The 27878-nt window shown below is 39.9% G+C and overlaps 1 protein-coding gene across 1 annotated transcript; it reads left to right on the top strand.

Annotated features, from left to right (window-relative positions):
• The first annotated feature begins 20 nt into the window (after positions 1-20).
• Positions 21-27370, top strand: LOC134673877 (pancreatic lipase-related protein 2-like). Its single transcript, XM_063531932.1, has 4 exons — positions 21-266; positions 22003-22150; positions 22679-22819; positions 23849-27370. The coding sequence occupies exons 1-4, from the start codon at positions 167-169 to the stop codon at positions 24525-24527; spliced, it is 1068 nt and encodes a 355-aa protein (XP_063388002.1). The 5' UTR covers positions 21-166; the 3' UTR covers positions 24528-27370.
• The last annotated feature ends 508 nt before the right edge of the window (positions 27371-27878 follow it).

Below are 27878 nucleotides of genomic sequence, written 5' to 3'. Positions count from 1 at the left end.
CTCAAAACTTGTAACTAACCTAGCTCAGTTCGATTCAAACTGGCTGAACGAACGGTCATAGCCTTATTAAAAATAAAAATAAATGTTTACTTTTAATTTTGTAATATGAAGCCGCGGATTCGTTCTTTTTTAGATTTTAGGGAGTAGTGATGTGACAGTTTTGAAAATGAAAGTTTGTGTGTGTATAGTTCTTGTCAGTTTGTGTTTCTGTGTCAAAATGGATCGGAGGGCGGAAGAGGGGTATCCAAAAGGCTTCATGGCTGTTTGTATGTTTTTTTTTTCGTTACTGGTGAGGTGACCAAAAAATATGAATTTTATAATTAGTATTTTAGTCAATAATTCAAGAAATAGCGATATTATACCGATCACCGATCTCCGAATAGCGAATCGGCATTTGACAAGTACGTTAAATATACTTAAATACTTACCTAAATAATATGCAATTTTGATATGTAACTCGAATAAATCAGGGGTTCCCAACATTTTTCCCATTACTTTTTGTAGGTACTTTAGTTAATTATGTTATTTCAATTTGGCGCGTTTATCAAATGTTGTAACGAGTATGAGATTTGCAAGTAGAGACGTGTTACAGATGGCGCCAGCATAGGTACTTCTCAATCCTACGAACAGTGTCTAATTCTTGTTTTTTTTTTGTAAGTTTATGGCCTGAATGCGATGAGGCAGGCCATGAATAATGAATATTTATACTTGGTCAAGCAGGTTTCGTCAGTAGAAAAAGGCGGCATATTTGAAAAATGTATTCGCGAAGGGATATCGTCCCATAGAAAATTTTAATATCGTGCCTTTTTTTACTGATAAGATTTGCTTGACCAGCTATACCCATTAGATACCATATCGTGATAAAAAATAGTAGTAAAGTTAATGCATTTTGGCAATTAGTAGTAAATAAATTTTGACTTATAAAATACAATACTAATATTTACGGGTCGTAACTGCAGTTATTTCCATTAAAATTCGGCGCAACGAGGAGGCAGCGGATTTGGTTCAAAATGACAGACGTCAGAGCCAAAATCACAACAAAATAATACCAATTGTAATGAATTGTTGAGTGTATTGAATCATTTATATATGTTAACCTTACTACGCTCTAGTGTCCTTTGTGCAAACAGTGTATTTTGTGGATCCCATAAGTAATTGCTCGCACTACACTAACCAATGGATTATCAGGAGTATCTAAGACGTACAGCCACAAGGAAGTCCTGCACATAGAGAGAGGAAGCCCCCCAGTGTCCTTACCCGTTGAGCTGGGGCTCGCGCCAGGACACCTATCATCTTTATAATTATTTATATCCTTTACACTTTTACGCCTTTTGTTATAAGTACTGTTAGTTTTATTATTTAGTTTAATTTTATTGTAAGTAGTTTATTTTTTCACTTTTAAAACCAGTCCTTTGTTGATGCCCCTTTCAAGCCTATCTTGCCCTACTCCACCCACTGCATTGCCAGAGAACCTTGTTCGTTGCCCTGAATGTATAGAACCGAGCTTTTTTAAAGGCCCTAGAGGCCTCAGTATTCACATCGGCAAAAAACATAAACAAAGCCTCAGCCAGCCTACACCTTCTACACCATTTCAACCTAACGCTGTAGCCAGTCCCGATTCCCAGTCATCTAACTCAGATGTACCTTTCTGGCAAATTCTAAGCGATCTAAAAAACACACGCCCGGTCCTAAAGCGCATACCGCGCGGTGCGCGCGTGTCCGTCGCCAAATTTCTTAGTGAAACAATCAAATCAATAGTCTCAAAAAATTCCATTCACAGCTGGGAAAATTTACTAACATTTACCTCTAGAGTGCTGCACATAAAACCGGATCAGAATACCAAGTCACTCACGAAAATTATTAAAGATAATTGCAGCTGTGATTTTTCAAATTATCCCGCCGCTGATGGTTCTAAGCGCTCAAGCGATAATATATTCAAAAAAGTAGAATGCAAGATCTCCGATGGTGATATCAAAGGCGCCGCCCGCCTTTTGTTTTCTGACGATGCAGTGGCCCCGGCCAATTCTGATACCCTCGCAGCCTTACTTGCTAAACATCCACCCTCAGACCCGAACCTTCTTCTTCCTGATCCCCCGCAGCCCAACGATCCCAGTCTGCGTGCATCCACCGATGATGTTTTCGCAGCCATAATGTCGTTTCCTAATGGTTCCGCAGGAGGCCTCGACGGTTTGTCACCACAGCACCTCAAAGACCTCCTGTACTGTGGCTGTGGTGACACCAAGGAAAGTCTCTTGAAGGACTTGACGGCCCTTGTAAATACCATGCTGGCTGGTCTGGTCCCTCCAGAGATTACAGGCGTTCTGTACGGAGCCAACCTTTGCGCCTTAACTAAAAAGGACGGCGGTATTCGGCCCATTGCAGTTGGCACTACCTTGCGCCGCCTCACTGCAAAAATTGCTTGTCACTCCATCCTCAAGGAACTTAGCTCAGAATTACAGCCTGTGCAGCTTGGTTTCGGTTCCAAGAGCGGCTGCGAAGCCGCTGTCCACGCTGTGCGAACCTATATAGAACATCAGACAGGAGAGGTTCTTCTGAAGGTGGATATCTCCAACGCATTTAATTCAGTAGACCGGGGCGCCTTGTTGACCCAAATCAAAGATAAAATCCCGGCTACTTATAATTTTCTTTGGCAGTGTTATAGTTCCCCTTCTAAATTGTTATACCAATCTAACCTCTTGGCTTCATCCGTAGGATGTCAACAAGGCGACCCGCTCGGCCCAGCAATTTTCAGCCTAGCCATCCATCCCATAATTAAAAACCTAAAGTCAAAATTGAATTTATGGTACCTTGATGACGGGACCCTAGGTGGTGAAGCGTTTTCAGTTCTCGGTGATTTAGAAAAATTAAAAACAGACCTCAGTATCATTGGCTTATCTCTTAACTTCTCGAAATGCGAACTCTTTGTTACAGACTCTTGCCCAAACAAGGAAAGAACAATAGAACAGTTTGAACAACTAGCTCCTGGAATCAAAATTATTACAAAAGAAACGCTTCACCTCCTTGGTTGTCCCATCTTGGACCAATCTTTTGAAAATTTCATAGATACAAAAATTCAAAATTTTAAGGCATCCTCACATCGTCTGATCAAAATTAATATACATTCGGCGTATTGTATCATTAAACATTGTTTATTCGTCCCAAAATTTACTTACATTCTCCGCGGATCACACCTTTGGAAACACCCTTCTTTGTTATCAAACTTGGACAACTTAGTTTTAGAAACACTCACCACCATTTTCAACATTTCTTTTGGCGAAAGAACATGGACCCAGGCTAGCCTACCCATTAGGTTGGGCGGCCTGGGCATCCGCAAAATTTCCAGCGTGGCGCTACCCGCTTTCTTGGCTTCGGTACACGGTGCTCAAAACCTCATCGGGAAAATTTTAGCCCCTTCCCTTGGGGCCCTGGAGGCTTCGCACTGTACCGAGGCCAAGAACGTATGGCATTTAACATGTCCTAACACAGACCCGCCTGTCAACCCATGTTCGCAGAGGCAGTGGGACGAGCCTCTCTGCCGTCTAACTAGGAACCGTCTCCTAGATTCGGCACTTAGTCCGACAGATCGCGCTCGTCTTCTTGCCACTGCGGAATGGGAGTCGGGTCTGTGGTTACAGACACTACCATCCACAACTGTGGGCACATTGCTGGATAATACTACATTCCGTTTGGCCACATGTTTAAGAATAGGGGCATCAACAAACATACCCCACCGGTGCCAATGCGGAATTATGGTGGATAATCTGGGCCACCACGGCCTCTCATGCAGCCGTAGCGCTGGAAGGATCCCCCGCCACGCCAGCCTCAACGACGTCATCCGAAGGGCCCTTGTCAGTGCCAAGGTACCGGCGGTCCTCGAGCCCAACGGTCTGGCCAGGGTCGATGGCAAGAGGCCTGACGGAATGACGCTGGTGCCTTGGAGTATGGGACGGCCACTTGTCTGGGACGCTACGTGCGTTGATACCCTGGCGCCGTCCCATATTCCAGGCACCAAAGTTGGCGCTGGTGCGGCCGCATCCTCGGCCGAAAGCCTCAAACGCCGCAAATATGTCACACTAGGTAGTAGCTATATATTTGCGGCGTTTGGTGTGGAAACCTTGGGGCCGTGGGGACCTAGCGCGCGTCGCCTCTATGGGGAGTTATCAAAGCGCCTCATAGAGGCCTCCGGTGACCAGAGGGCTGGCCTATATTTTGCCCAAAGGATCAGCATTGCCATCCAGCGGGGCAATGCGGCTAGCCTTCTGGGCACCCTACCTACGGACCATGACTTAGGGCAAATTTTTTATTTATAAGTTTTAGTGATTTGTTATAAAGTTGTAAAAATGTTATTAAATAAAATTACTCTCTTATAAAAAAAATATGTATAGAGGCGTATTGTCAAAGTAAAATTTGTAGTCAATTAGTAGTAACAAAGAAAATATAAAGTATAGAGGGTTATCGTCATAGTAAACTCTGTAGTCAACCAGTCACAGTAAATTTACTGCCATCTACCGACACAGAATTAAAACTAAAAGTAAAAATGTATAAAAATAAAATATCAAAAAATGTATAAATATATATATATGGATAAATGATTTTTTTTAGAACACCTTATTGCTTTTAACCCATGTTCTTTCACTAATATGACGTGTTAAAATTGTTAAATATCAACGCCATCTAGTCGAGTATAGGCCAAAGGTGTGGCCCCATCTACTTGAGTATAACTTTTTCTTGATATTCCGAGGCACGTTTTTTCCTTACACTTTACTTATCTTATACGGAGTTACATGTGACGTCCCACGGGTAAAGGTATCTTATGGCGCTTGGCGCTTATGCTATTATTAATGCCGCTCCAATATTATTGCGGCGCTATGTGACGTAATAAGCGCCAGCCGTCATAAGGTACCCTTTGCCGTGGAACGTCACACATAGTTGGTAGTAACATTCCAGAAGTGTGCATCCTTGCGCAGTGTACTCGTACTTGCATCAACAGGACGCGAGAAATTAAGTGCAAACGTAATCTCACCCAACACACGTAATAGGAAACTACTTTTTATTCCACTTCCCATGTATTTTGCATTCCTTTTATGCCTCCTCCACACTTTGAGGCGTTATTCATAAACGTCTGTTAAAGATAAAAAGCCTTTGATTAATCAATGTTGGCCGAACGTTAATTGCAATTAATAACCCTCTTAACCTTTATAAATTAAACCGTAAACCGAAACGGACGTTTACAGTTTTTTTTATTAGGAAATTCTTACACAGATTGACTAAGTCGTAAGCTCAAGAAAGTAAGTCACAGTAAGCTCAAGAAGGCTTATTGTGTTGTGGGTGCTCAGACAACTATATATATAATACTTAAATACATAGAAAACAACCATGACTCAGGAACAAATATCTGTGTCTTCACACAAATAAATGCCCTTACTGGGATTCGAACCCAGGACCATCGGCTTCACAGGCAGGGTCACTACCCACTAGGCCAGACCGGTCGTCAAACTAATTCATAATGGTTAATGGCCAATAAAGGTTAATTACTTTAACGTTTCGGCCAACACTGTGATATTAATAACTATTAAGGATGATAAGAATGTTAACGGTACCTATTTGAAGTAATTTAATGATTTATTTGACGGAGATTTTCGCCATGCACGAAAAACTAGAAAATGAATTAAAAAAATGTCGATCACAGTTATCTTTTGATACAGAGTTTCTATGTAATTATTAGGTATATTCGAATTCAATTTCTATTACTTATTCTCTGGCACTGCGAGTGTCCATGGGGACCATGGGCGAAGTTAACCGCTTACTATCAGACGATTCGTCTGCTTGTTTGCCTCCTATATCATAACAAAGGCAAAACTACAAAGATTAGGTAAATTGACTGTGTAATATAATTAAATTGAAAAACTTTATTTGTGGTAAGTATAAATTGAATACTGTGAGTATGCCTTATAAGTAGGTATTGTTACATGTTTATTGTCGATTGTAGTCAAAGACAAGACAGAGTTACGAGTAGACAATAATTGAGTATACAATATACTATACATATCTACTATATAATTAAGTGTTCCAATCAGAATAGAAGAATCACATACATTTAGTGAGAAACGAATACTATCCCGGCTACGGTTACAATCCTGACATTTGTCATTAAGTACCTACCTCAAAAAGCGGCCAAGTGCGAGTCGGACTCGCCCATGAAGGGTTCCGCAGCAGCAAGTAACATAATAAAATTGCGGTTTACGATTTATAACGATTAAAAAAAACTACTTACTAGATCTCGTTCAAACCAATTTTCGGTGGAAGTTTGCATGGTAATGTATATCATATATTTTTTTTAGTTTTATCATTCTCTTATTTTATAAGTTACAGGGGGGGGGGGGGACACACATTTTACCACTTTGGAAGTGTCTCTCGCGCAAACTATTCAGTTTAGAAAAAAATGATATTAGAAACCTCAATATCATTTTTGAAGACCTATCCATAGATACCCCACACGTATGGGTTTGATGAAAAAAAAATTTATGTTTCAGTTCTAAGTATGGGGGACCCCCAAAATTAATTCTTTTTTTTCTATTTTTGTGTGAAAATCTTAATTAATGCGGTTCACAGAATACATCTATTTACCAAGTTTCAACAGTATAGTTCTTATGGATTCGGAAAAAAGTGGCTGTGACATACGGACGGACAGACAGACAGACAGACAGCCAGACAGACATGACGAATCTATAAGGGTTCCGTTTTTTGCCATTTGGCTACGGAACCCTAAAAATCACCATCACCTACATAATCTGAAAAACATCCTACATGATCTGGAAGAGATCCCTGAAAGGGATAAGTTGACGTTGCTTAACTTCGGTCAAAAATCACGTTTGTTGTATGGGAGCCCCACTTCGATCTTTATTTTATTCTGTTTTTAGTATTTGTTGTTATAGCGGCAACAGAAATACATCATCTGTGAAAATTTCAACTGTCTAGCTATCACGGTTCGTGAGATACAGCCTGGTGACAGACGGACGGATAGCGGAGTCTTAGTAGTAAGTAGGGTCCCATTTTACCCTTTGGGTACGAAACCCTAAAAAAAAGCGTGTTTGTAAAAAATGTCATCGCAAAGAAGGTTGATAATAACCCCTCCAAAATGCCGAGATACCTTTTAAATTCTAAGAAAAAGCGTGGAAAAAAACGTCATCGCAAAAAAGGTTGACAACCCCGTCAAAATGTGTGTTTCGTATAGGGAACGTGCATGAACTGTAGGGGGCAGCATGGGAGCACGTTTGTATGGAGAAGCGGTCGCCCACATTCGTCCATGTTTCTTCTTAAGAGCCAACAGGAGTGGTCATTTCTTCATACAAACGTACTCGACTGTTTCCTCCGTGGGTTTTGATGCTAGAGCAATGATTTTTTCAATACAGATTAATATTGTCAATATCTGTGTCGGACCTCAAAATGACCTCATTGACTATGCCGCAATGAGAGGCGTAGTATTCAAAACTGATATCAATTAGCCAAAAAAGCAAAACGATCCGACACAGATAATTCCATAATCATTTAGATTTCCAAATTTAATTACGATTGGTTAAGTTTTGGAGGAGGAAACAGTCGAGTACGAAACCTCGATTTTTGAGATTTTTACGCAGGATTTTTCGCCTTGTTCTTATCGCGCTAGTTTTAGGAGCCGCTTCCGTTAGCGACGGGTAGGTATATTTACCTAAAATATTTCAAACTCAGCTCCTGTTTCGTCTTAAGTAAAAATACAGCAGACCTAGGTAAATACCTAATTATGAATGGTGATAATGATAGCAACACAATGTAGTGTCAGTACCATCACCTACACTGTCAACTGTACATATAGTGAGGATGTTAAGTGCAAACACCTTTTTTTTCTTGATTAAAGCATGAAACTTGGCACAGTTGTTCCTTATATCAAATAAAGCCGATTTCGATCGGTAGCCCGAAGGAGCCCCCCCTCTGGGGCCCGAGAGGGGGGGTCAAAGTACCGCTCCGCCCGGCTTCATTCTTAAAATTCTAGCAGGCCCCGTTAAGCTAATAGGTCATATTTGGTATCAATTTCGGATAAATCAATAACGTAGAATTCATTTCTGATATAAAAAAATTGCAATTTGTAGAAAAAAATTAAAAAAAAATTTAAAAATCTAATTTTTCAAGTGTAATATTTATTTTTTATTTAGTATCAAAATTAAACTGCCTGGTTTTTCTACATATAAAAAATATGACAATAAAGCCTATTTAATGCAGATTTTAAAAACGTAACTTGTCCTTACCTTTATTAAAAGAAAATTGCATAAAAAAAATCTTATATCGTCTCGCGCGGTGAATATCTTTTTACCGACATCGGCATCGTTATGGACAACATCCGAAGTACACACTCTGGAGACCGATTAAATGTATTGTTTGTTGTTGTAGATCCTTTATAGATCCTATTATAAAGATAGAAAAGTGTACAAATACTATTTTTTATGTGTCGTTCAGTAAAAAAAGGGACCTAGGAATACATTATCATAGAGCCTCGCGTTTGTATAGAAGCATACTCGTATTTAATTAGTGTAAACCACTCCATGGACTCCATGGTCGCTATTCTCAATGAATAAGAAGTAAACTGTAAGTATTATTAAATATTTTTATTACATTATACCACACTTTAATTTTGCGACTTGTGTATTAAAAAAACAATTCCTTCCCCCGGCACATGAATGCGTACATTTCATCATTCACGTATATAATATATGTCAGTTTCAACCATATTCTGGCCACAGCAGGGTTGTCAGAACAGTTTGGAAACAGTCATCTGCTCCTTGCTTCCATTCCCAAGAAGACAGACTGAGCAAGTTTAAAGAGGAACTAACGTCTGCCCCCAAGCCCCAAACATATAATTCTATCCTGATAAGGCTGCTTCTGTTTCAATAGTCTATTCAAGTAAAGAATTATTTCAGGCATTTTTATTATTATTTAGCAACGGCTTTATCAGTAAGGTATTCACTTTACAAGGCTATTTCACATATCATCATATGAAGTTATAATAAACTTTTGGCGAATGTTATTTATTAGATTTACTGATATTGCTCTATCCTGTAGGAGCTTGAATCCTTGTATCGGCCAAGCTAAAAAGGGTATATGCTTAGATCTCACTTTTATACACCATATATTAAATGGGGAACCCGGTTCAAATCCTAGAAGGCATATATTTGTGTTTATCGTGAAAGCTTGTTCCTGAATTACCTATGGATGTTTTGAGTGTATTTATCAAATACATATTATCATATATATATATCATCTAGTCTTATTATCACAAGTCTTATTGAGCTTACAGTATTACAAGGTCGATCGACAGAATGCTTGGAATACGAGTAAGACTCCTGGTGTTTCAGAGCCCGATAGATATAAGAGTTAAATTTACCATGATGATAAGCTTCACTTATAACCACTGATATTTTAGTGAAACTCATTTCTTTAGCACTAGGTAAATCATTTTTAGACACTGTGTTGACAAAACTTCGAAGAGTTATAAGTCCTTATTTATGCCATCGCGAAATTGTGTAGAGAAACATGTTATAAGTAATGTTCCTCGTGAGATTCCGAATACTCCAAGAATCATGAAGAGTCCGATTCATTTCATATGATGGCCCTAGTTGCAGATGCTGTAAAACAGTCATTGCAAGGTATTGATAAGCACAGTAGACATAGACGATGTAGTTATAGCAGCTAGACTAGATTCATGCCTACGAATATTTCCCCAACTACAGGATTTGTGGGCTCACGTTGACACAGTGGAAAACTCAATTATATCACATGTCACTCCATTGCATCCACAATAGGCCAGGGAATTCTATTTTTAAGCCAATAAAATTATCTATTCTGTAAGCTACTTAAATAAACTCTTTTATTTACCCTAAAAGAGTTGAAGTCTTACCCCTGTTTCGAGCATTCAGCTGAAAGGGTAGAAAAAGTGAGTTCGAAACATGGAACCTGTTCAGAGTTCAGCCATGCTACTACAAGGATCCAAGCTCTTACAAGATGGAGCAATAGCGGTGGCTAAAAGCATTCCCCTAAAATACTAAAATGAGATATTATATGTTCGGTAATAAGTGCAATATTGAAGAAGACAAGTTACACCGGGATATTGAAATGAAGAGTTGTATAATGTTATACCTGTTCAAAAGGGAGCCGTATAAATGCCTCATTACGCGCAGTGTACCGTGTGGTTGATGTTTGGGATCAGACATTAGTTCGTCGTCAAACTTGCTCAGTCCGTCTTCTTGGGAATGGAAGCAAGGAGCAGATGACTGTTTCCAAACTGTTCTGACAACCCTGCTGTGGCCAGAATATGGTTGAAACTGACATATATACGTGAATTATGAAATGTATCCATTCATGTGTCGGGGGAAGGAATTGCATTAATACACAAGACGCAACATTAAAGTGTGGTATAATGTAATAAGTAAGCAGATTAAATAATACTTATAGTTTACTTCTTATTAATAGGGAATATTACGCAAAACTCTGCGTAGGTAGCGCCACTACCACTATCTGTCAATCACTAACAATCTGGGGGTCTGCCGCGAAACAAGAAAATCGAAGTTTCGTTGTCTAATCCCTCTATCACTCTTGCATATTCGATAAAGAGGCAGATAACTTAATTTCGATTTTCGCTTTTACCGATAGGCCCTGGTTAACAAACCGCCTTGATGCATCAATGACATATTTTATTGTCTGTGAAAACTTGTCAAAAAACAGTTTAAGGTACAGTATGTATAAGTTAGTTTATGAATTTACTAGAGTCGGTAGTGCTGCACTTTGGCGGCAGAACATTGCAGTAATATCCCCTATTGAGAACAGCGACCATGGAGTCCATGGAGTGGTTGGCACTATAGTACATTGTAGGAGAGGACGGAAAACCGCTAAAAGATGGACGAGTGAGTTCGAGGGCCGACACGTTAGTGGAGGCCCTCGAATAATACGAGTCCATCTTTAGCGTTTCCGGCCGAGGCATTACATAGTGCTTTTCACGACTACTGCGAGGAAATAAGAAAACATTTACATAACTATAAGTACTAGCCCGCGATTTCTCTGGTAGCAAATTACTAGCCACTGCCTGTACTGTCTCTTGAATTTCGGTAGGCGTCAGCTTAAGAATATCATTTTCTTCACTAGAAGAACTCATTTTTATAGCGAGCGTAGATACGCGTTTCTTATATTTTTTAGTCAAACACAATATACACTATCCAATTCAGTAAGTATTTTCAGATCCCGCCTTTTTTACTTTTTTTACCACTTTTAAGAGGCGTTTTTCTGTTATTTGCTTCAAACCGACTCTAAAATTAGAAGCGTTTTTGCTAAAAAAACCACAAACAGCTACAAAAGTCAAAAACGCCTTAAGCGTGAACTGAATGGATAATTGTTAAAAAAAAATGAAGTGAATGGTTTTATCATTTCTTTTTTTTTTTAAACAAGAAATTGGTTCTATAAATAACCTAATTATATTTTTGAAGGAAAAAGTTGCGCAAAAAAAGACCTTTTATTGTTTTTTTATGTTTTAAATGATACTCATTGCTGTAGCGAACTGTCACCAATGACAGATGATGATAACAATGAAACATTGTAGTAGTGGTGGTTCAGGTGCTACAGCTATTGCCTACTTTCCAGCTTGGTTTTAGACCATCTATTGCTACATTTCCGAACAGTGGCGTGAAAACTAAATACCTACGAGTATGCTTCTATACAAACGCGAGGCTCTGTGATAATTTTTTCCAAGGTCCCTTTTTTCACTGAACGACACATAAGAAAATATTTGTACGCTTTTCTATCTTTATCTATCTACAACAATAAACAATACTTTTAATCGGTCTCCAGAGTGTGTACTTCGGATGTTGTCTATATCGATTCCGATGTCGGTAAAAAGATATTCACCGGCGCGAGACGATATAAGTTTTTTTTTATGCAATTTCCTCTTAATGAAGATATGTAAAAGTTATGTTTTTAAAATCTGCATTAAATAGGCTTTATCATCATATTTTTTCAATGTAGAAAAACCAGGCAGTTTAATTCTGACAATAAATAAGAAACAAAAATTAAACTTGAAAAATTAGATATTTTGAGTTTTTTTTTATTTTTTTCTACAAATTGCTAATTTTTTATACCAGAAATGAATTCTACGTTATTGATTTATCCGAAATTGATACCAAATATGACCTATTAGCTAAACGGGGCCTGTTAGAATTTTAAGAATGAAGCCGGGCGAGCGGTACTTTGACCCCCCCCCTCTCCGGCCCCAGAGGGGGGGCTCCTTCGGGCTACCGATCGAAATCGGCTTGGTTTGATATAAGGAACAACTGTGCCAAGTTTCATGCTTTAATCAAGAAAAAAAAGGTTCGACCTGTTTTTGTCACTTAGAACCCTAGCTAATAGGTACACCTTATGCTTTTTGTAATAAGGTCCAACGTTGTAATAGTTAACAGTGTGGGCGATGGTACGTGATAGCGGACATTATGTGGCACTTACAACAATTTATATGACGTAAAGTGTTTATAATGCTTTCTAGAGCAGTTTATAACATAATGAATTAAATTAGACAGCTATCTATTTTATAGCTGGAAAGCTACATTGTAGTTATAGAGTCGCTAACAGATATATAGGAGCTGCCGGAGTGCTCACAAATATCTGAACACTCCTCTATTATCAAGGAGTTTATAAAGTGTTCAGATATTTTTTTACACCTCGGCCGCTCTGATATATCTTAAATACGTGCCAGACACTAAATATTATGAATAATGGGATTGCGTTATTTGCGTTCCTCTAAATTTGCCCATGAGCGTAGTTATAGTCTGGCGAACCAATTTGCCAGTAGAAAAAGTATTCAATTAAGTATCATATATTTTTTAACCGACTTCCAAATCCCAAAGGAGGAGGTTATCAATTCGGTTGTATGTTTTTTATTTTTTATTTTTATTTTTTTATATTTTTTATTTTTTTTATTTTTTATGTTTGTTACTCCATATCTCCGTCATTACTGGACCGATTTTGAAAATTATTTTTTTGATTGTATGTATATGCATACAGATTGGTCCCGTTTTTGTCAAAATCCAGTTCTGATGATGGGATCCATGAGGAATCGACGGAACTCCTCAAATCTTAAAGGCATACATATGGTGATTTTTGTGTATTTATCAACAAATCAAGCATATACATTCAAAAACGTGACATTTGATGAAGTGGAACTGCTGATGATGATCAGAACGGAATTCTTCAACGACGCATAGTTCACCTTTGGCGATTTGTCCTCTTCGTTATGTTTGTTAAGCAAGTTAAGTTTTTAAGCCACAATTTTGTCAAGCTTGAGTTCTGATGATGGGATCCATGAGAAATCGAGGGAACTCCTCAAATTTTAAAGGCATGCGTATAGAGATTTTTGCATTTTCATCAGAAAATCAAGCATTTTCATTAAAAACTGTCGCATTTGATGAAGTGGAACTGCTGATGATGATCAGAACGGAACTCTTCAACGACGCATAGTTCACGTTTGGCGATTTGTCCTCTTCGTTATGTTTGTTAAGCAAGTTTAGTTTTTAAGCCACATTTCTGTCAAGCTCGAGTTCTGATGATGGGATCCATAAGGAATCTAGGGAACTCCTCAAATCTTAAAGGCATACGTATATAATTTTTTGTATTTTCATCATAAAATCAAGCATTTACATTAAAAACTGTCGCATTTGATGAAGTGGAACTGCTGATGATGATCAGAACAGAACTCTTCAACGACGCATAGTACATGTTTGGTGATTTCGAATTTCGATTTTGACTTGGACTGGGACTCGGACTCGGACTCGGGCCCGGACTCGGACCCGGACTCGGACCCGGACTCGGACCCGGACTCGGACCCGGACTCGGACCCGGACCCGGACCCGGACCCGGACCCGGACCCGGACTTGGACCGGGACTCGGACCCGACTCTGACTCAGAGATCCGGACCTTGACCCGGAAAACCATGATACCTAAACTAAATAAGCCACTATGATTACCTACCATAAAATGTGGGTATGATGATGCCAAACCCCTCCCGCTCAAACTCCCGTACACCGCACCGCATGCGCCGTTAAGTGGGTTAGGTTAGATTTGAACTGCGATCCTCACAGAACCGAACAAAAGTGGGTTAGGTTTTGTTAGAACTGCGAGTCTTACAGAAACGAAATGCTACTAGAAAAGTGGGTTTGATTAGGTTCGAACTGCGATCCTCACAGAACCGAACTGCTATCAGAGAAGTGGGTTAGGTTAGGCTAGAACTACGACCCTTACGGAAACGAAATGCTACTAGAAAGTACTGGTTTTACCTCCTTTTCTACATAGTGCACCATCTACCATAATCTTTCACCGGGCCCCATAGAAGTCGGTTTTTTTTTCTTAAAAATTATCATTTATCAATCTGCATTGGGCTAGCCGTCTCGCGCATAGAGTTGCCATATGGTAGAATTAAATGTCCTGATAAAAATCCGGACATCACCCTAAAAATCCGGACATTTCTTGTAGCAGAGATTTGGCGTAGCTTGAACGACGCCCCGGCGGCGCGCTGCTCTCTGTGGTGTACTGTATCGTGGATCTACTTTTCCCTTTCCCTTCGCCCGATCCCGTAGACTCCTCCGCGGGCGCGCATTTTATTAACCGACTTCCAAATCTCAAAGAAGGAGGTTATCAATTCGGTTGTATGTTTTTTTATTTTTTTTATTTTTTTTTTTATTTTTTTTTTTATGTTTGTTACTCCATATCTCCGTCATTACTAGATCGATTTTGAAAATTCTTTTTTTGATTGAATGTATATGCATACAGATTGGTCCCGTTTTTGTCAAAACCCAGTTCTGATGATGGGATCCATGAGGAATCGAGGGAACTCCTCAAATCTTAAAGGCATACATATAGTGATTTTTGGGTTTTTATCAACAAATCAAGCATATACACCCAAAAAAGTGACATTTAATGAAGTGGAACTGCTGATGATGATCAGAACGGAACTCTTCAACGACGCATAGTTCACGGTTGGCGATTTGTCCTCGTCGTTATGTTTGTTAAGCAAGTTAAGTTTTTAAGCCACATTTTTGTCAAGCTCGAGTTCTGATGATGGGATCCATGAGGAATCAAGGGAACTCCTCAAATCTTAAAGGCATGCGTATAGAGATTTTTGTATTTACATCAGAAAATCAAGCATTTTCATTAAAAACTGTTGCATTTGATGAAGTGGAACTGCTGATGATGATCAGAACAGAACTCTTCAACGACGCATAGTTCACGGTTGGCGATTTGTCCTCGTCGTTATGTTTGTTAAGCAAGTTAAGTTTTTAAGCCACATTTTTGTCAAGCTCGAGTTCTGATGATGGGATCCATGAGGAATCGAGAGAACTCGCCTCAAATCTTAGAGGCATGCGTATAAAGATTTTTGTATTTACATCAGAAAATCAAGCATTTTCATTAAAAACTGTTGCATTTGATGAAGTGGAACTGCTGATGATGATCAGAACAGAACTCTTAAACGACGCATAGTTCACGTTTGGCGATTTTTCCTTTTCGTTATGTTCGTTAAGCAAGTTAAGTTTTTAAGCCACATTTTTGTCAAGCTCGAGTTCTGATGATGGGATCCATAAGGAATCGAGGGAACTCCTCAAATATTAAAGGCATACGTATAGATTTTTTTGTATTTTCATCATAAAATCAAGCATTTACATTTAAAACTGTCGCATTTGATTAAGTGGAACTGCTGATGATGACCAGAACAGAACTCTTCAATGACGCATGGTACACGTTTGGTGATTACGAATTTCGATTTTGACTTGGACTGGGACCCGGACTCGGACTCATACCCGGATCCGGTTCGGACCCAGACCTGGACTCGGATCCGGATTCGGACCCTGACTCGGAACCGGACTGGGATCCGGACTCGGATCCGGACTCGGACCCGGTCTCGGACCCGGACACGGACCCGGACTCGGACCCGGACTCGGACCCGGACCTTGACCCAGAAAACCACTATGATACCTTAACTAAATAAACAACTATGATTACCTACCATAAAATTTATGTAGGCATAAAGTACGATGATGCCAATCTTACTAGCCCCTCCCGCTTAAACCCCCGTACACCGCACGGCATGCGCCATTAAGTGGGTTAGGTTAGGTTTGAACTGCGATCCTCACAGAACCGAACAAGGATTAGGTTAGGTTAGAACTGCGAGCCTTACAGAAACGAAATGCTACTTGAAAAGTGGGTTTGATTAGGTTCGAAATGCGATCCGCACAGAACCGAACTGCTATCTGAGGAGTGGGTTAGGTTAGGCTATAACTACGACCCTCATGGCTCCTCTTCACGATGGGCCAACGCCGGCCACTCCAAGGGACGCATTTATGCGTTAGAGGGAGCAAGTGATATTGCTATCTCATTCTACCGCATGGCTGCGTCCCTTGGAGTGGCCGGCGTTGGCCCATCCTGTAGAGGAGCCATTATACAGAAGCGAAATGCTAGTAGAAAAGTGGGTGGTTTTACCTCCTTTTCTACATAGTGTACCATCTACAATAATCTTTCATCGGCCCCCATGGAAGTCGGTTTTTTTTTCTTAAAAATTATTTTTATAAGGTCATTCCTAAAAATCCGGACACATGCCAAGTCCGGCCGCAATCCGGACAAAGGGTCAAAAATCCGGACATGTCCGGACAAAACCGGACGTATGGCAACCCTACTCGCGCATGAGAGGAGGCCTGTGCCCAGCAGTGGGACGTAAGGCTTATTTTATTATTATTTTTGAAGTGAAAACTTCTTTAGCGGCGCTGTGCACTTTTTGTGATGGGGAAAAAATGTTACACTCGCGAGAGCGCAAGACGTGACGTCATGTGTGACGGACACTGTTAAGCCCCCTCCAGACTCGTGCGCGAATCGCGGCGCGAAGCCGCGAACGCGAGTGTCGTGTCGAATTTCGCAGACAGCGAAATCGACTCCACACTCGCGTTCGCGGCTTCGCCCGCGATTCACGCGCATTGTCTGGAGGGGGCTTTACAATGTCATTGAGTTTTTCTTTTTTGATTTAAGTGCCATCTATTGAGTTTCCCTCAAACTGGTACTAATATAACTGTAGTACTCACAGTGATGTGCTTAGCGGTTCAAGTAATGCGACGAAATAGCGCTAGATGGCGTTAACCTCAATTATACATAGTGCTGCAGACATTTGCACTAGATGGCGCTGTTATTAATATTTTGAATTACAATGTCATTGAGTTTTCACTTCTGCCGGCCCTCCCGGAGTGCAACCCGTTTTTTATCAACTTTGTCATACATACCCGATTGTGAATCAATCCTTTGATACTTACCTGGTCGTTTCTCAAAAAGTTGGCACCGCCACCTGTAAATAGGTTTATGTTAGAACTTTTTTTTCGTTATGTACTATTTTTATATATAAAAAATTAATACATATTAAGAGAGACTTTTACACAGAGGCCTAATACTTTGAAAAAGATTTAATAAATATTGATTACAAAAAAAAATATTGTAACTACGTTTATCCGTTAACCTGCCGTGTCCCAACGCGAGGTACTGATGTTCCGAGCTATGAAAACCACACAAAATATTAACTTAATTTAACGGCATTACCGTATTTTATTAACATATATCCTTAACTTTTAAAGTATTACTATCGCATAACAATATTATACTTTCTGTCACACTTACGTACTAATTTACAAGTGCGACCGAGAGGCAACACGACGAGCGTGGTTCGCGTTCGCCCCCAGTTCAGACGCCAGTGACGCCACCTATAATCGGTTCTGATTCATGGCAAATGATATAATGATGAATGAAATTACGTCGCGCCGTTTGAATGTAGTGTAGCGGTAACACACCGGTGACACTTAAATAACCTTTAGAAAAGTTTTCATTCATAAGACACACTTGGTAGGATGAAATGTTGCTTGTTCGATCCTTCAGCGAAAATTAAGATAGCAAACAAATTATGCCTTTATACTATGCCAATTATTCCAACGGTGCATTCCTGAGCTTAATTTAAATAATTTTCCCAAAGAAACCGGTATTACAATTAGCTTACCTAAGTCCTAATTAGCATTTTGGAGATAATCGATGATTTATTTTTATATGATAGGGCCGCTACGGGCGTGTGCACTTAGAGCCTGTTTACATAATGAGGGTTTTCGGGGGTGAAAAACCATCTGGCTAGGTCTTATATCTAGGAAAATGTAAATTTTTGAGTTTTTACATGATTTCCGAGCAAAGCTCGGTTTACAGATTCTAAGGTCCCTCGAAATTGATAGGATGTCATAGTTCAATTGTTTGGTAAATTTAATTAATAAATTCAGCAATGCTATTACTTAATTACTTTTTACGAAAAAAGTAAAATAAAAATACAATTAGTTTCCTTAAATACCTATACCTACTTTGGGATATCCCAAAGTTATAGAGCTTTTAGGCCGCGTTTATCAGAAGATTATACTTATATTTTAAGTTATTCGGCTTCAAAGTTTGTCCAAGGCAATTCTTAACAGTCACCTGGCGCGTCACGTTCACGACGATTGTATAACCCCCACCGCACCTTTCCCGTCTCACTCCGGACGAGCTGAAGCCGTCACTCATCAGCTATCACCTGGTAGGACGAAGACGTGGTTATTGTGCTTCGCAAATAAAACACAAACGACAAAGTATCGGAAATTGGAGTTTGTAATGGGTAAGTACTCTTTATCCTGGAGTCGATATCTTGCTAATTATGTAACCTATCGCATTACTATCAAGATATGTAACGTAAACAATAGTTTAGTTTTACATGCCTAAGTATGGAGTTCATCAAGCTAATACATTTTGTGTATTCGCGATATAACTGCCATTTTCCCCATCACCTGCATATCGTCCACCTGGCTAAAACTGCCAGGTGGATGAGATTTTGCGGCAGGTTAATGTCACTGATACCACAACTAATACTTGTAACTATATAATTATATAGCGGTTATATCGCTTTTGTGTGTTAATTTAGGAATAAAAACTATCCTGTCTGTTAAAGCTGCATATTATTGAAATTTTTGTACTTTTGTCTTAAGTCTCGTTAACCTGTCCAAAAAAGTCAGGTGAATGATGCAATGGCAGGTGAACGAAGCGTCATTCACCTGCCATATGACAGGTGATCGATAATTATTTAAAATCCACGTTACATATACTCAAACTAGATTTGTGACGTCCCACGGGAAAAGGTACCTTATGAGGGCTTTTAGTTTTAGACATATATTAAAATGTTTTGTAAAAAGTATAAGTATATGCAGATTAGTCCCGTTCTTGTCAAAACCCAGTTCTGATGAACTCCTCAAATCTTAAAGGCATACATATAGTGATTTTTGTGTTTTTATTTACAAATCAAGCATATACATTCACAAAAGTGACAATGGATGAAGTGGAACTGCTGATGAAGATCAGAACGGAACTCTTCAACGACGCATAGTTCACGTTTGGCGATTTGTCCTCTTCGTTATGTTTGCTAAGCAAGATAAGTTTATAAGCTGCATTTTTGTCAATCTCGAGTTCTGATGATGGGATCCATGAGGAATCGAGGGAACTCCTCAAATCTTAAAGGCATGCGTATAGTGACTTTTGGATTTTCATCAGAAAATCAAGCATTTTCATTAAAAACTGTCGCATTTGATGAAGTGGAACTGCTGATGATGATTAGAACAGAACTCTTCAACGATGCATAGTACACGTTTGGCGATTTAGATTTTGACTTGGATTGGGACTGGGGCTGGGACCCGGACCCAGACTCGGGCCCGGACTCGGACCCGGACTATGACTCGGACCCGGACCTAGACTCAAACCCGGAGTCGGACCTGGACCTGGATCCCGGCTCTTATCTGAACCTGAACCCGGACCTAACCTGACCTGACCTTGCACTAAACCTGAGTTCCACTAGGTACTGCGAGGGTTCAACATCAGCTCTATCTTGGGTACTGCGCTCCCAAGTGCTCATCAAGACGTGTCGAATGACCAAAACAGCATGTGTCTATGTTGCATCAAACCTGAGTTCCAGTAGGTACTGCGAGGGTTCAGCATCAGCTCTATCTTGGGTACTGCTTTCCCAAGTGCTCATCAGGACGTGTCGAATGACCAAAATAGCGTGTGTCTACGTTGCACCAAACCTGAGTTCCACTAGGTACTGCGAGGTTTCAGCATCAGCTCTATCTTAGTAACCACTTTTCCAAGTGTTCATCAAGACGTGTTGGATGACCAAAACAGCGTGTGTCTATGTTGCACCAAACCTGAGTTCCACTAGGTGCTGCGAGGGTTCAGCATCAGCTCTATCTTGGGTACTGCTCTCCCAAGTCCTCATCAAGACGTGTCGAATGACCAAAACAGCGTGTGTCTATGTTGCACCAAACCTGAGTTCCACTAGGTACTGCGAGGGTTCATCATCAGCTCTATCTTGGGTACTGCTTTCCCAAGTGCTCATCAAGACGTGTCGAATGACCAAAACAGCATGTGTCTATGTTGCATCAAACCTAAGTTCCAGTAGGTACTGCGAGGGTTCATCATCAGCTCTATCTTGGGTACTGCTTTCCCAAGTCCTCATCAAGACGTGTCGAATGACCAAAACAGCGTGTGTCTATGTTGCACCAAACCTGAGTTCCACTAGGTACTGCGAGGGTTCAGCATCAGCTCTATCTTAGTAACCACTTTTCCAAGTGTTCATCAAGACGTGTTGGATGACCAAAACAGCGTGTGTCTATGTTGCACCAAACCTGAGTTCCACTAGGTGCTGCGAGGGTTCAGCATCAGCTCTATCTTGGGTACTGCTCTCCCAAGTCCTCATCAAGACGTGTCGAATGACCAAAACAGCGTGTGTCTATGTTGCACCAAACCTGAGTTCCACTAGGTACTGCGAGGGTTCAGCATCAGCTCTATCTTGGGTACTGCTCTCCCAAGTCCTCATCAAGACGTGTCGAATGACCAAAACAGCGTGTGTCTATGTTGCACCAAACCTGAGTTCCACTAGGTACTGTGAGGGTTCAGCATCAGCTCTATCTTGGGTACTGCCCTCCCAAGTCCTTATCAAGACGTGTCGACTGACCAAAACAGCGTATGTCTATGTTGCATCAAACCTGAGTTCCAGTAGGTACTGCGAGGGCTCAGCATCAGCTCTATCTTGGGTACTGCACTTCCAAGTGTTCATCAAGACGTGTTGGATGACCAAAACAGCGTGTGTCTATGTTGCACCAAACCTGAGTTCCACTAGGTACTGCCAGGGTGAATAGACAGCAAGATTGAATGTTTACTTATTCACAGAAACTTGTTGTTAAATTGGGAATCGAATCGAAGGTGAGGTGGGTCAGAATCCAAAATTTTAATCATCGTGGTGGACAATAAGTTCCCTTTTTATCGAAGATGACACATTTTTCGATTATTTTTAGAAGGCATTGAAATGATGTGGTGGACAGGTGGATGACACTCATTACAGGTGAATGATGACAAGAAACCAGGTTAACGGCAACGGACACAGGTTAATGACGCCTCTCGATAACCTGTCAATATTTTCATTGGAATTTGTACTTATTTCTCGATAACCTGCTTCTACTATCGATAACCTGGAGACAAAATATCTTTCACCTGCCCTTGATATCATTCACCTGAATTTCTAACGCCTATATCTTCTAAACTAATTGAAGGAATTGCTTCCCTTCCACATTTTCTAATAGCTTAAGTTGCCTTTTAACGATCCCAATAAAAAAAAATGCGAAAATGCAAAATTTTTGAAAAACATAAATTTTAACCTGGCGGTGCCAACTTTTTGAGAAACGACCACCTATAGAAGTGTCCAACGCGGGCGATCTCGTTGCGAATGCGAACGCCTTGGGCCCGCCGCACCGCGCCGCGTCCCGTCGCTTTCGCGAGTTGTTCGCTTACTGTAAGATGCGTCTTGCAACGTTTTTTTATCAACTTTGTCATACATGTACCCGATTGTGTTCCAAGGTCCGGGGTCCTCCAAGCCAGCCTCCATCCCGCGCAGCCAGCTGCGGCACCTGCTCTTCATCGTGCAAGGTCTCGGCCGGACCCGCAAGAGATACACCTATTGGAGCGCGAAACACATCGCCAGTGACCCTAGGATAGACTTTAACAGGTCAGTAGGGTTCCGTACCCAAAGGGTAAAACGGGACCCTATTACTTATTACAAAGACTCCATCCGTCTATCTGTCACTAGGTTGTATCTCATGAACCGTGATAGCTAGACAGTTGAAATTTTCACAGATGATGTATTTTTGTTGCTGCTATAACAACAAATCCTAAAAAGTGCGGAACCCTCGGTGGGCGAGTCCGACTCGCACTTGTCCAGTTTTTTATAGTCTGGACCGATTTTATTGTTGTCGAATAAAGGATGACTTACGCTAGTCTGGGCCGGAAACTCCGGCGCTTCGTTTTCTATGGAATTTATGGAAAGCACCACACATGATCACCGATCAGCCGTCATAGAAAAGGGGTCGTCCATTTACACATCACACAAAATTTTGTTTTTTTTTTATACCTCCCCCCCTCGCTTCATACGAAAAAGATAGGTCTTTTACGTACTGGTCACACTTTGCATGGTCCCCCTCCCCCTTTTGCTGTGACGTAATTTGTGGATGAACCCAAAATATTCTTCTCGTTCCAGGAAGACCCTGCTCCTCGCTATCGGGTACCTGGACAGCACGAACTTCCCCATCTCGAGCATGTTCGCCAACGAGTACGAGGCAAGAGGGTACAACGTCATCCTACTGGACAACCAGCGGTTCGCCACCGTACACTATTACTTGTAAGTTCTGAAGATCCTGATGCTCGCCATCTCCAGCCTGTTCGCCAACGAGTACGAGGCGAGAGAGTACAACGTCATCCTACTCGACAACCAGCGGTTCTCGCCACCGTACACTATTACTTGTAAGTTCCGAAGACCCTGCTCCTCGCCATCTCCAGCCTGTTCGCCAACGAGTACGAGGCGAGAGGGTACAACGTCATCCTGCTGGACAACCAGCGGTTCGCCACTGTTCACTATTACTTGTAAGTTTCCTAGATTGCAAGGAATTTCTATGAAAAACACTAAGGGTTCCACCAAATATGTCGACGCGGAATCGGCAAAATCCGATAGGAAAAAGCTTTATGTCTGCGCAATAAGAGCGAAAAAGTACCGAGTCGTTTCCTAAGGTTTCCATGGCTTTCGAAAATAATCCTGATGAAAACCCAGCAGCAGTTTGCCACTACTACTACTACTACTACTACTATTACTTGTAAGTAGTTAATGTGTACCCTGTCTATCAGGTCTCTTCTCTTTCCAAAATCCGTCTACTTACCAAATTATTAAGGAGCTCCAACCACATACAAAGGAACTCCATACCTACTCCATTGCTGGACGATCTTGATACGATGTTCCTAACTTAGCCCTTTCGATAGCCCTATGTATGGCCTTGATCATTCTTATGAGGCCCATACCTGTAATTCTACTTTTATTGCACAACCTTTCACCATAGGTTTTTCAACCCACTTATGTTTATGTCCCCATAACCCACGATCGCCTTTACATCAACTACTTATTAATCTATCAAACCATTAATTTACATAGCCGGTTGATACCATCGCCCACACTGTTAACTGTACGTCGGTGGACCTTATGCCTTTTGTAATAAGGTCCTGCTGTTTGTACTTTGTGCAATGGTTTATTTCCATGACCACCATTTATTGCTATAATTTTTACAAGTTCAATTAAAATTTTATGTAAAATGTGAAACAAAGCCACCTCATTAGGATTGGGCTCTTTAAAATCGTCAATAAACTTATTTTTCCTTTATAGGGCTAGCCGCCTTATGCGACCTGTCGGCAAACACGTCTCCGAAATCCTCATCCAACTGACAAACGCCGGCTTGAACCCATCCACATTAGAGCTCCTAGGCTTCAGTCTAGGAGGCCAGACCGTCAGCTATATCGCTAGAAACTACCAGCTCGCCACCGGAAGAAATATCTCCAAGATCACTGCTCTAGAACCTTCAGGACCTTGCTTTAGAGATTTGAAACCTGACGATCGTTTAGATGCTTCCAACGCGGATTTTGTAGAGGTTATCCATACGAATATAGATGGATACGGAATGGCGAGTAGAATGGGGCATGTGGACTTCTATATCAATGGGGGAGAATACCAGCCTTCGGAGATAACTATGTTCCCTTGTGCGACGACGTGCAGCCATTTCAGAGTGTTAGGACTTTGGCTATCAGCACTAAAGCATCCTGGGAAGTTCATAGGATTAAAATGTGATAGTATTCAGCAGGCGAGAGACTCTGAATGCTATGGTAGACCTTTAGTGACCAATGTGTTGGGTCTGAATGTGGATAAGAGGAAGCATGGGATATTTTACGTGTCTACTAGTAAAGGATACCCGTTTTATTTGGGGAAAAATGGATTGTTGCCTGAATATGCTGCTTGGAGGAGGCTCAGTGATATCAATTTGGGAAATCAGACTGAGATCTATACCTGAATGCGTAGATTAATCAAGAGGATGTTGTATATGTGATTAGAAAAGCATTTTGAAGGAGTCTTTGTGGAGAAGGGATAAGAAAACGTCCAAGGGAAAGGGGATTTGCTTTTTTTTATTATCAATAATTTAAGGTACCTTAACGTCTCAGTGCTCGATGTAGAGTCTCTATTTTTACACGACTGCCCAAACAAAAAGAGTGAATTGTTTTCAGCGTTCATGTTTGTATGTATATATGTATTTAAAGACACAAGTTTTTGAACTTAATCTATATATATAAATGCAAGTGTCCTGACTGACTGACTGACTGACTGACTGACTGACTGATTCATCAACGCAGAGCCGAAACTACAAAAGCCAGAAAGTTGAAATTTGCACACCAGATTGCATTTATAAAGTGTACAAGAGATAAGAAGCGATTTTGAGAAATTCAACCCCTAAGGGGGTTAAAAAGGGGATGAAAGTTTGTATGGGGTTAAAGTTTTCTTTTAAGCTAGGAATTTGAAACTTCGTCAAAAGATATATTATTAAAATACAAGAAAACTAATTTCAGCGTTTTTGAAAATTCATCCCCTAAGGTGGTGAAAAAGGGGTTGAAAGTTTGTATGGATATCAAAAAAAATTTCAAGTGGTGGACTTGAATCTTTGTATTTAGGGATATTATTAGAAGACAGGAAAAGTAATTTCAGCGTTTTGTAAAATTCATCCCCTAACAGGGTGAAAAAGGGGTTGAAAATTTTAATCCATTACAAATGCTTTGAAACTTCGTAGAAAGGCATAATAGCCGATTACAAAAAAAAGTGATTGCAACGTTTTTGGAAATTCAACCCCTAAGGGGGTTAAAAAGGGGATGAAAGTTCGTCTTCGAGTGCAAATTTTATTTTAAGCTAGGAACTTGAAACTTTGTAAAAAAGTATCAAATTCAAATACCAGAAAACTAATTTCAGCGTTTTAGAAAATTCATCCCCCAAGGTGGTGAAAAAGGGGTTGAAAGTTTGTATGGATATCAAAAAATTTTTCGAGCGCGGGACTTGAATCTTTGTATTTGGGGATATTAATAGAAGAAAATAAAAGTGATTTCAGCGTTTTGTAAAATTCATCCCCTAACAGGGTTAAAAAGGGGATGAAAGTTTGTATGGCGTTAAAGTTTTCTTTTAAGCTACGAATTTGAAACTTCCTTAAAAGATATATTATTAAAATACAAGAAAACTAATTTCAGCGTGTTTGAAAATTCAACACCTAAGGTGGTGAAAAAGGGGTTGAAAATTTGTATGGATATCAAACATTTTTTCGAGTGTGGGACTTGAATCTTTGTATTTGGGGATATTAATAGAAGACAATAAAAGTAATTTCAGCGTTTTGTAAAATTCATCCCCTAACAGGGTTAAAAAGGGGGTGAAAGTTTGTATGGGGTTAAAGTTTTCTTTTTAGCTACGAATTTGAAACTTCCTCAAAAGATATATTATTAAAATACAAGAAAACCAATTTCAGCGTTTTTGAAAATTCATCCCTATGATGGTCAAAACGGGGTTGAAAGTTTGTATGGATATCATCCATTTTTTCGAGCTCGGGATTTGAATCTTTGTATTTGGGGATATTATTAGAAGACAATAAAAGTGATTTCAGCGATTTGTAAAATTCATCCCCTAACAGGGTTAAAATGGGGTTCAAAGTTTGAATCCATTACAAATGCTTTAAAACTTCTTAGAAAGACATAATAGCCGATTACAAAAAAAAGTAATTGCAACGTTTATGGAAATTCAGTCCCTAAGGGGGCTAAAAAGGGGATGAAAATTCGTCTTGGGGTGTAAATTTAATTTTAAGCTAGGAACTTTAACTTTATGCAAAAAAAAGTAATAAATTAAAAAACATGAAAACTAATTCAAGCATTTTTGAAAATCATCCCCCAAGGTGGTGAGATAGGGGTTGAAAGTTTGTATGGAGATCAGATATTTTGTGAGTGCGGAATGCGGAACTTGAATCTTTGTATAAGGGCATAGGTAGGTACCTATTATCAGAATACAAGAAAAGTAATTTTAGCAACCAACATCAAAATCCACTTGACTTAAAACTTCATACAACTTGCTAAAAAAGAAAAGTACTTAATTTCCTTAATTTCAACATTGCTTGGATATGATAATTATAAGTACTAAAGATGTAAAATGTTGAAGATAAGATTCCACGCGGACGAAGTCGCGGGCAACAGCTAGTGATAATATAACGTAGTGATAATATGCTCTTTGATGATATAGTAGTTGACACTGACAGTACCGAGCACTGGGATATCTACTGTGGTTAGTTAATAATTATTTAATTATTAATTTAAAATATAATGAATAAATTAACACATCGTAGTAGGTTAGGAACATTGCCAAATGTAAACGACAACTAATATGAGATAAGTTTAGAATATCGGATTACGAATGTTAAGACGGGTGGCAGTTAAGTTTCCAAAAAAAATGCTCAAATCAAATCAAAGATTCATTGATTTCACAAAATGTAATTAAAGTTCCTATTGGAAAAAATCGTGCCCCAAGTATTTTATGATAGGTACTTAGGTAACTGAATTTTCAAACGACACGATTTTTGTCAACTAGAGTTACGGCTCCGTACAGTCGCCCTGAATATATCAGAGCGGCCTCACAAACATCTGAACATGCCTCTTGCCATAGAGTGCCTGCGCAAGAGTGCCTATTCAGATATTTTTGAGCACCTCGGCCATTCAGATATATCTGATGATCAGATATGACTGTATTTAGACTTTACACCTCTGATATACCCAATCAATGAATCTTTGGATCAAAGTGATATTTAAAAGTTCAAATAAATAGGTACTTAATTTAAAATTTAACTCTTTTATTATCTTGTTGCAAGTCGCACACATACAAATTTAACCTACCTACCCAAGGTAGGTACCTACCTATTGAGCAAAAAACTTAAATTATGTGTATACCGGTGTATACGTGCCTATTACGTACAGGCAGCAACATCCTTAACGTCTATCGGTGGACTAGACCTTATGCCTTTTGTAATAAGGTATACCCCGTTTACCGATGGACAGTTAAAAGTGTAACTAACTGCTACCATGTTGGGTATTCCGTGGACTACTCAATGAAATACCATATTAAAGTAATTCCAAATATATTATGCATCCGCACAGGCAAACGATTACAAGCCGACGTGTCGGAAGCCGGTGTTGCTCGAAGATTACAAGAGAGGTGAACCATATGTAAATGTGACATCTGTCTTAGAAGACTTAATCTATATAGCCAGAGTTTATGTTGGTACATATACGAACTCAATGCAGGTATATTAGGCACACGCCAACATCATTCACAGTTCCAACCTCGGAGC

The sequence above is a fragment of the Cydia fagiglandana genome, chromosome 19, assembly GCF_963556715.1.
Source record: "Cydia fagiglandana chromosome 19, ilCydFagi1.1, whole genome shotgun sequence".
Taxonomy (NCBI): domain Eukaryota; kingdom Metazoa; phylum Arthropoda; class Insecta; order Lepidoptera; family Tortricidae; genus Cydia; species Cydia fagiglandana.
This window is presented reverse-complemented; position numbering and strand designations above follow the sequence as displayed.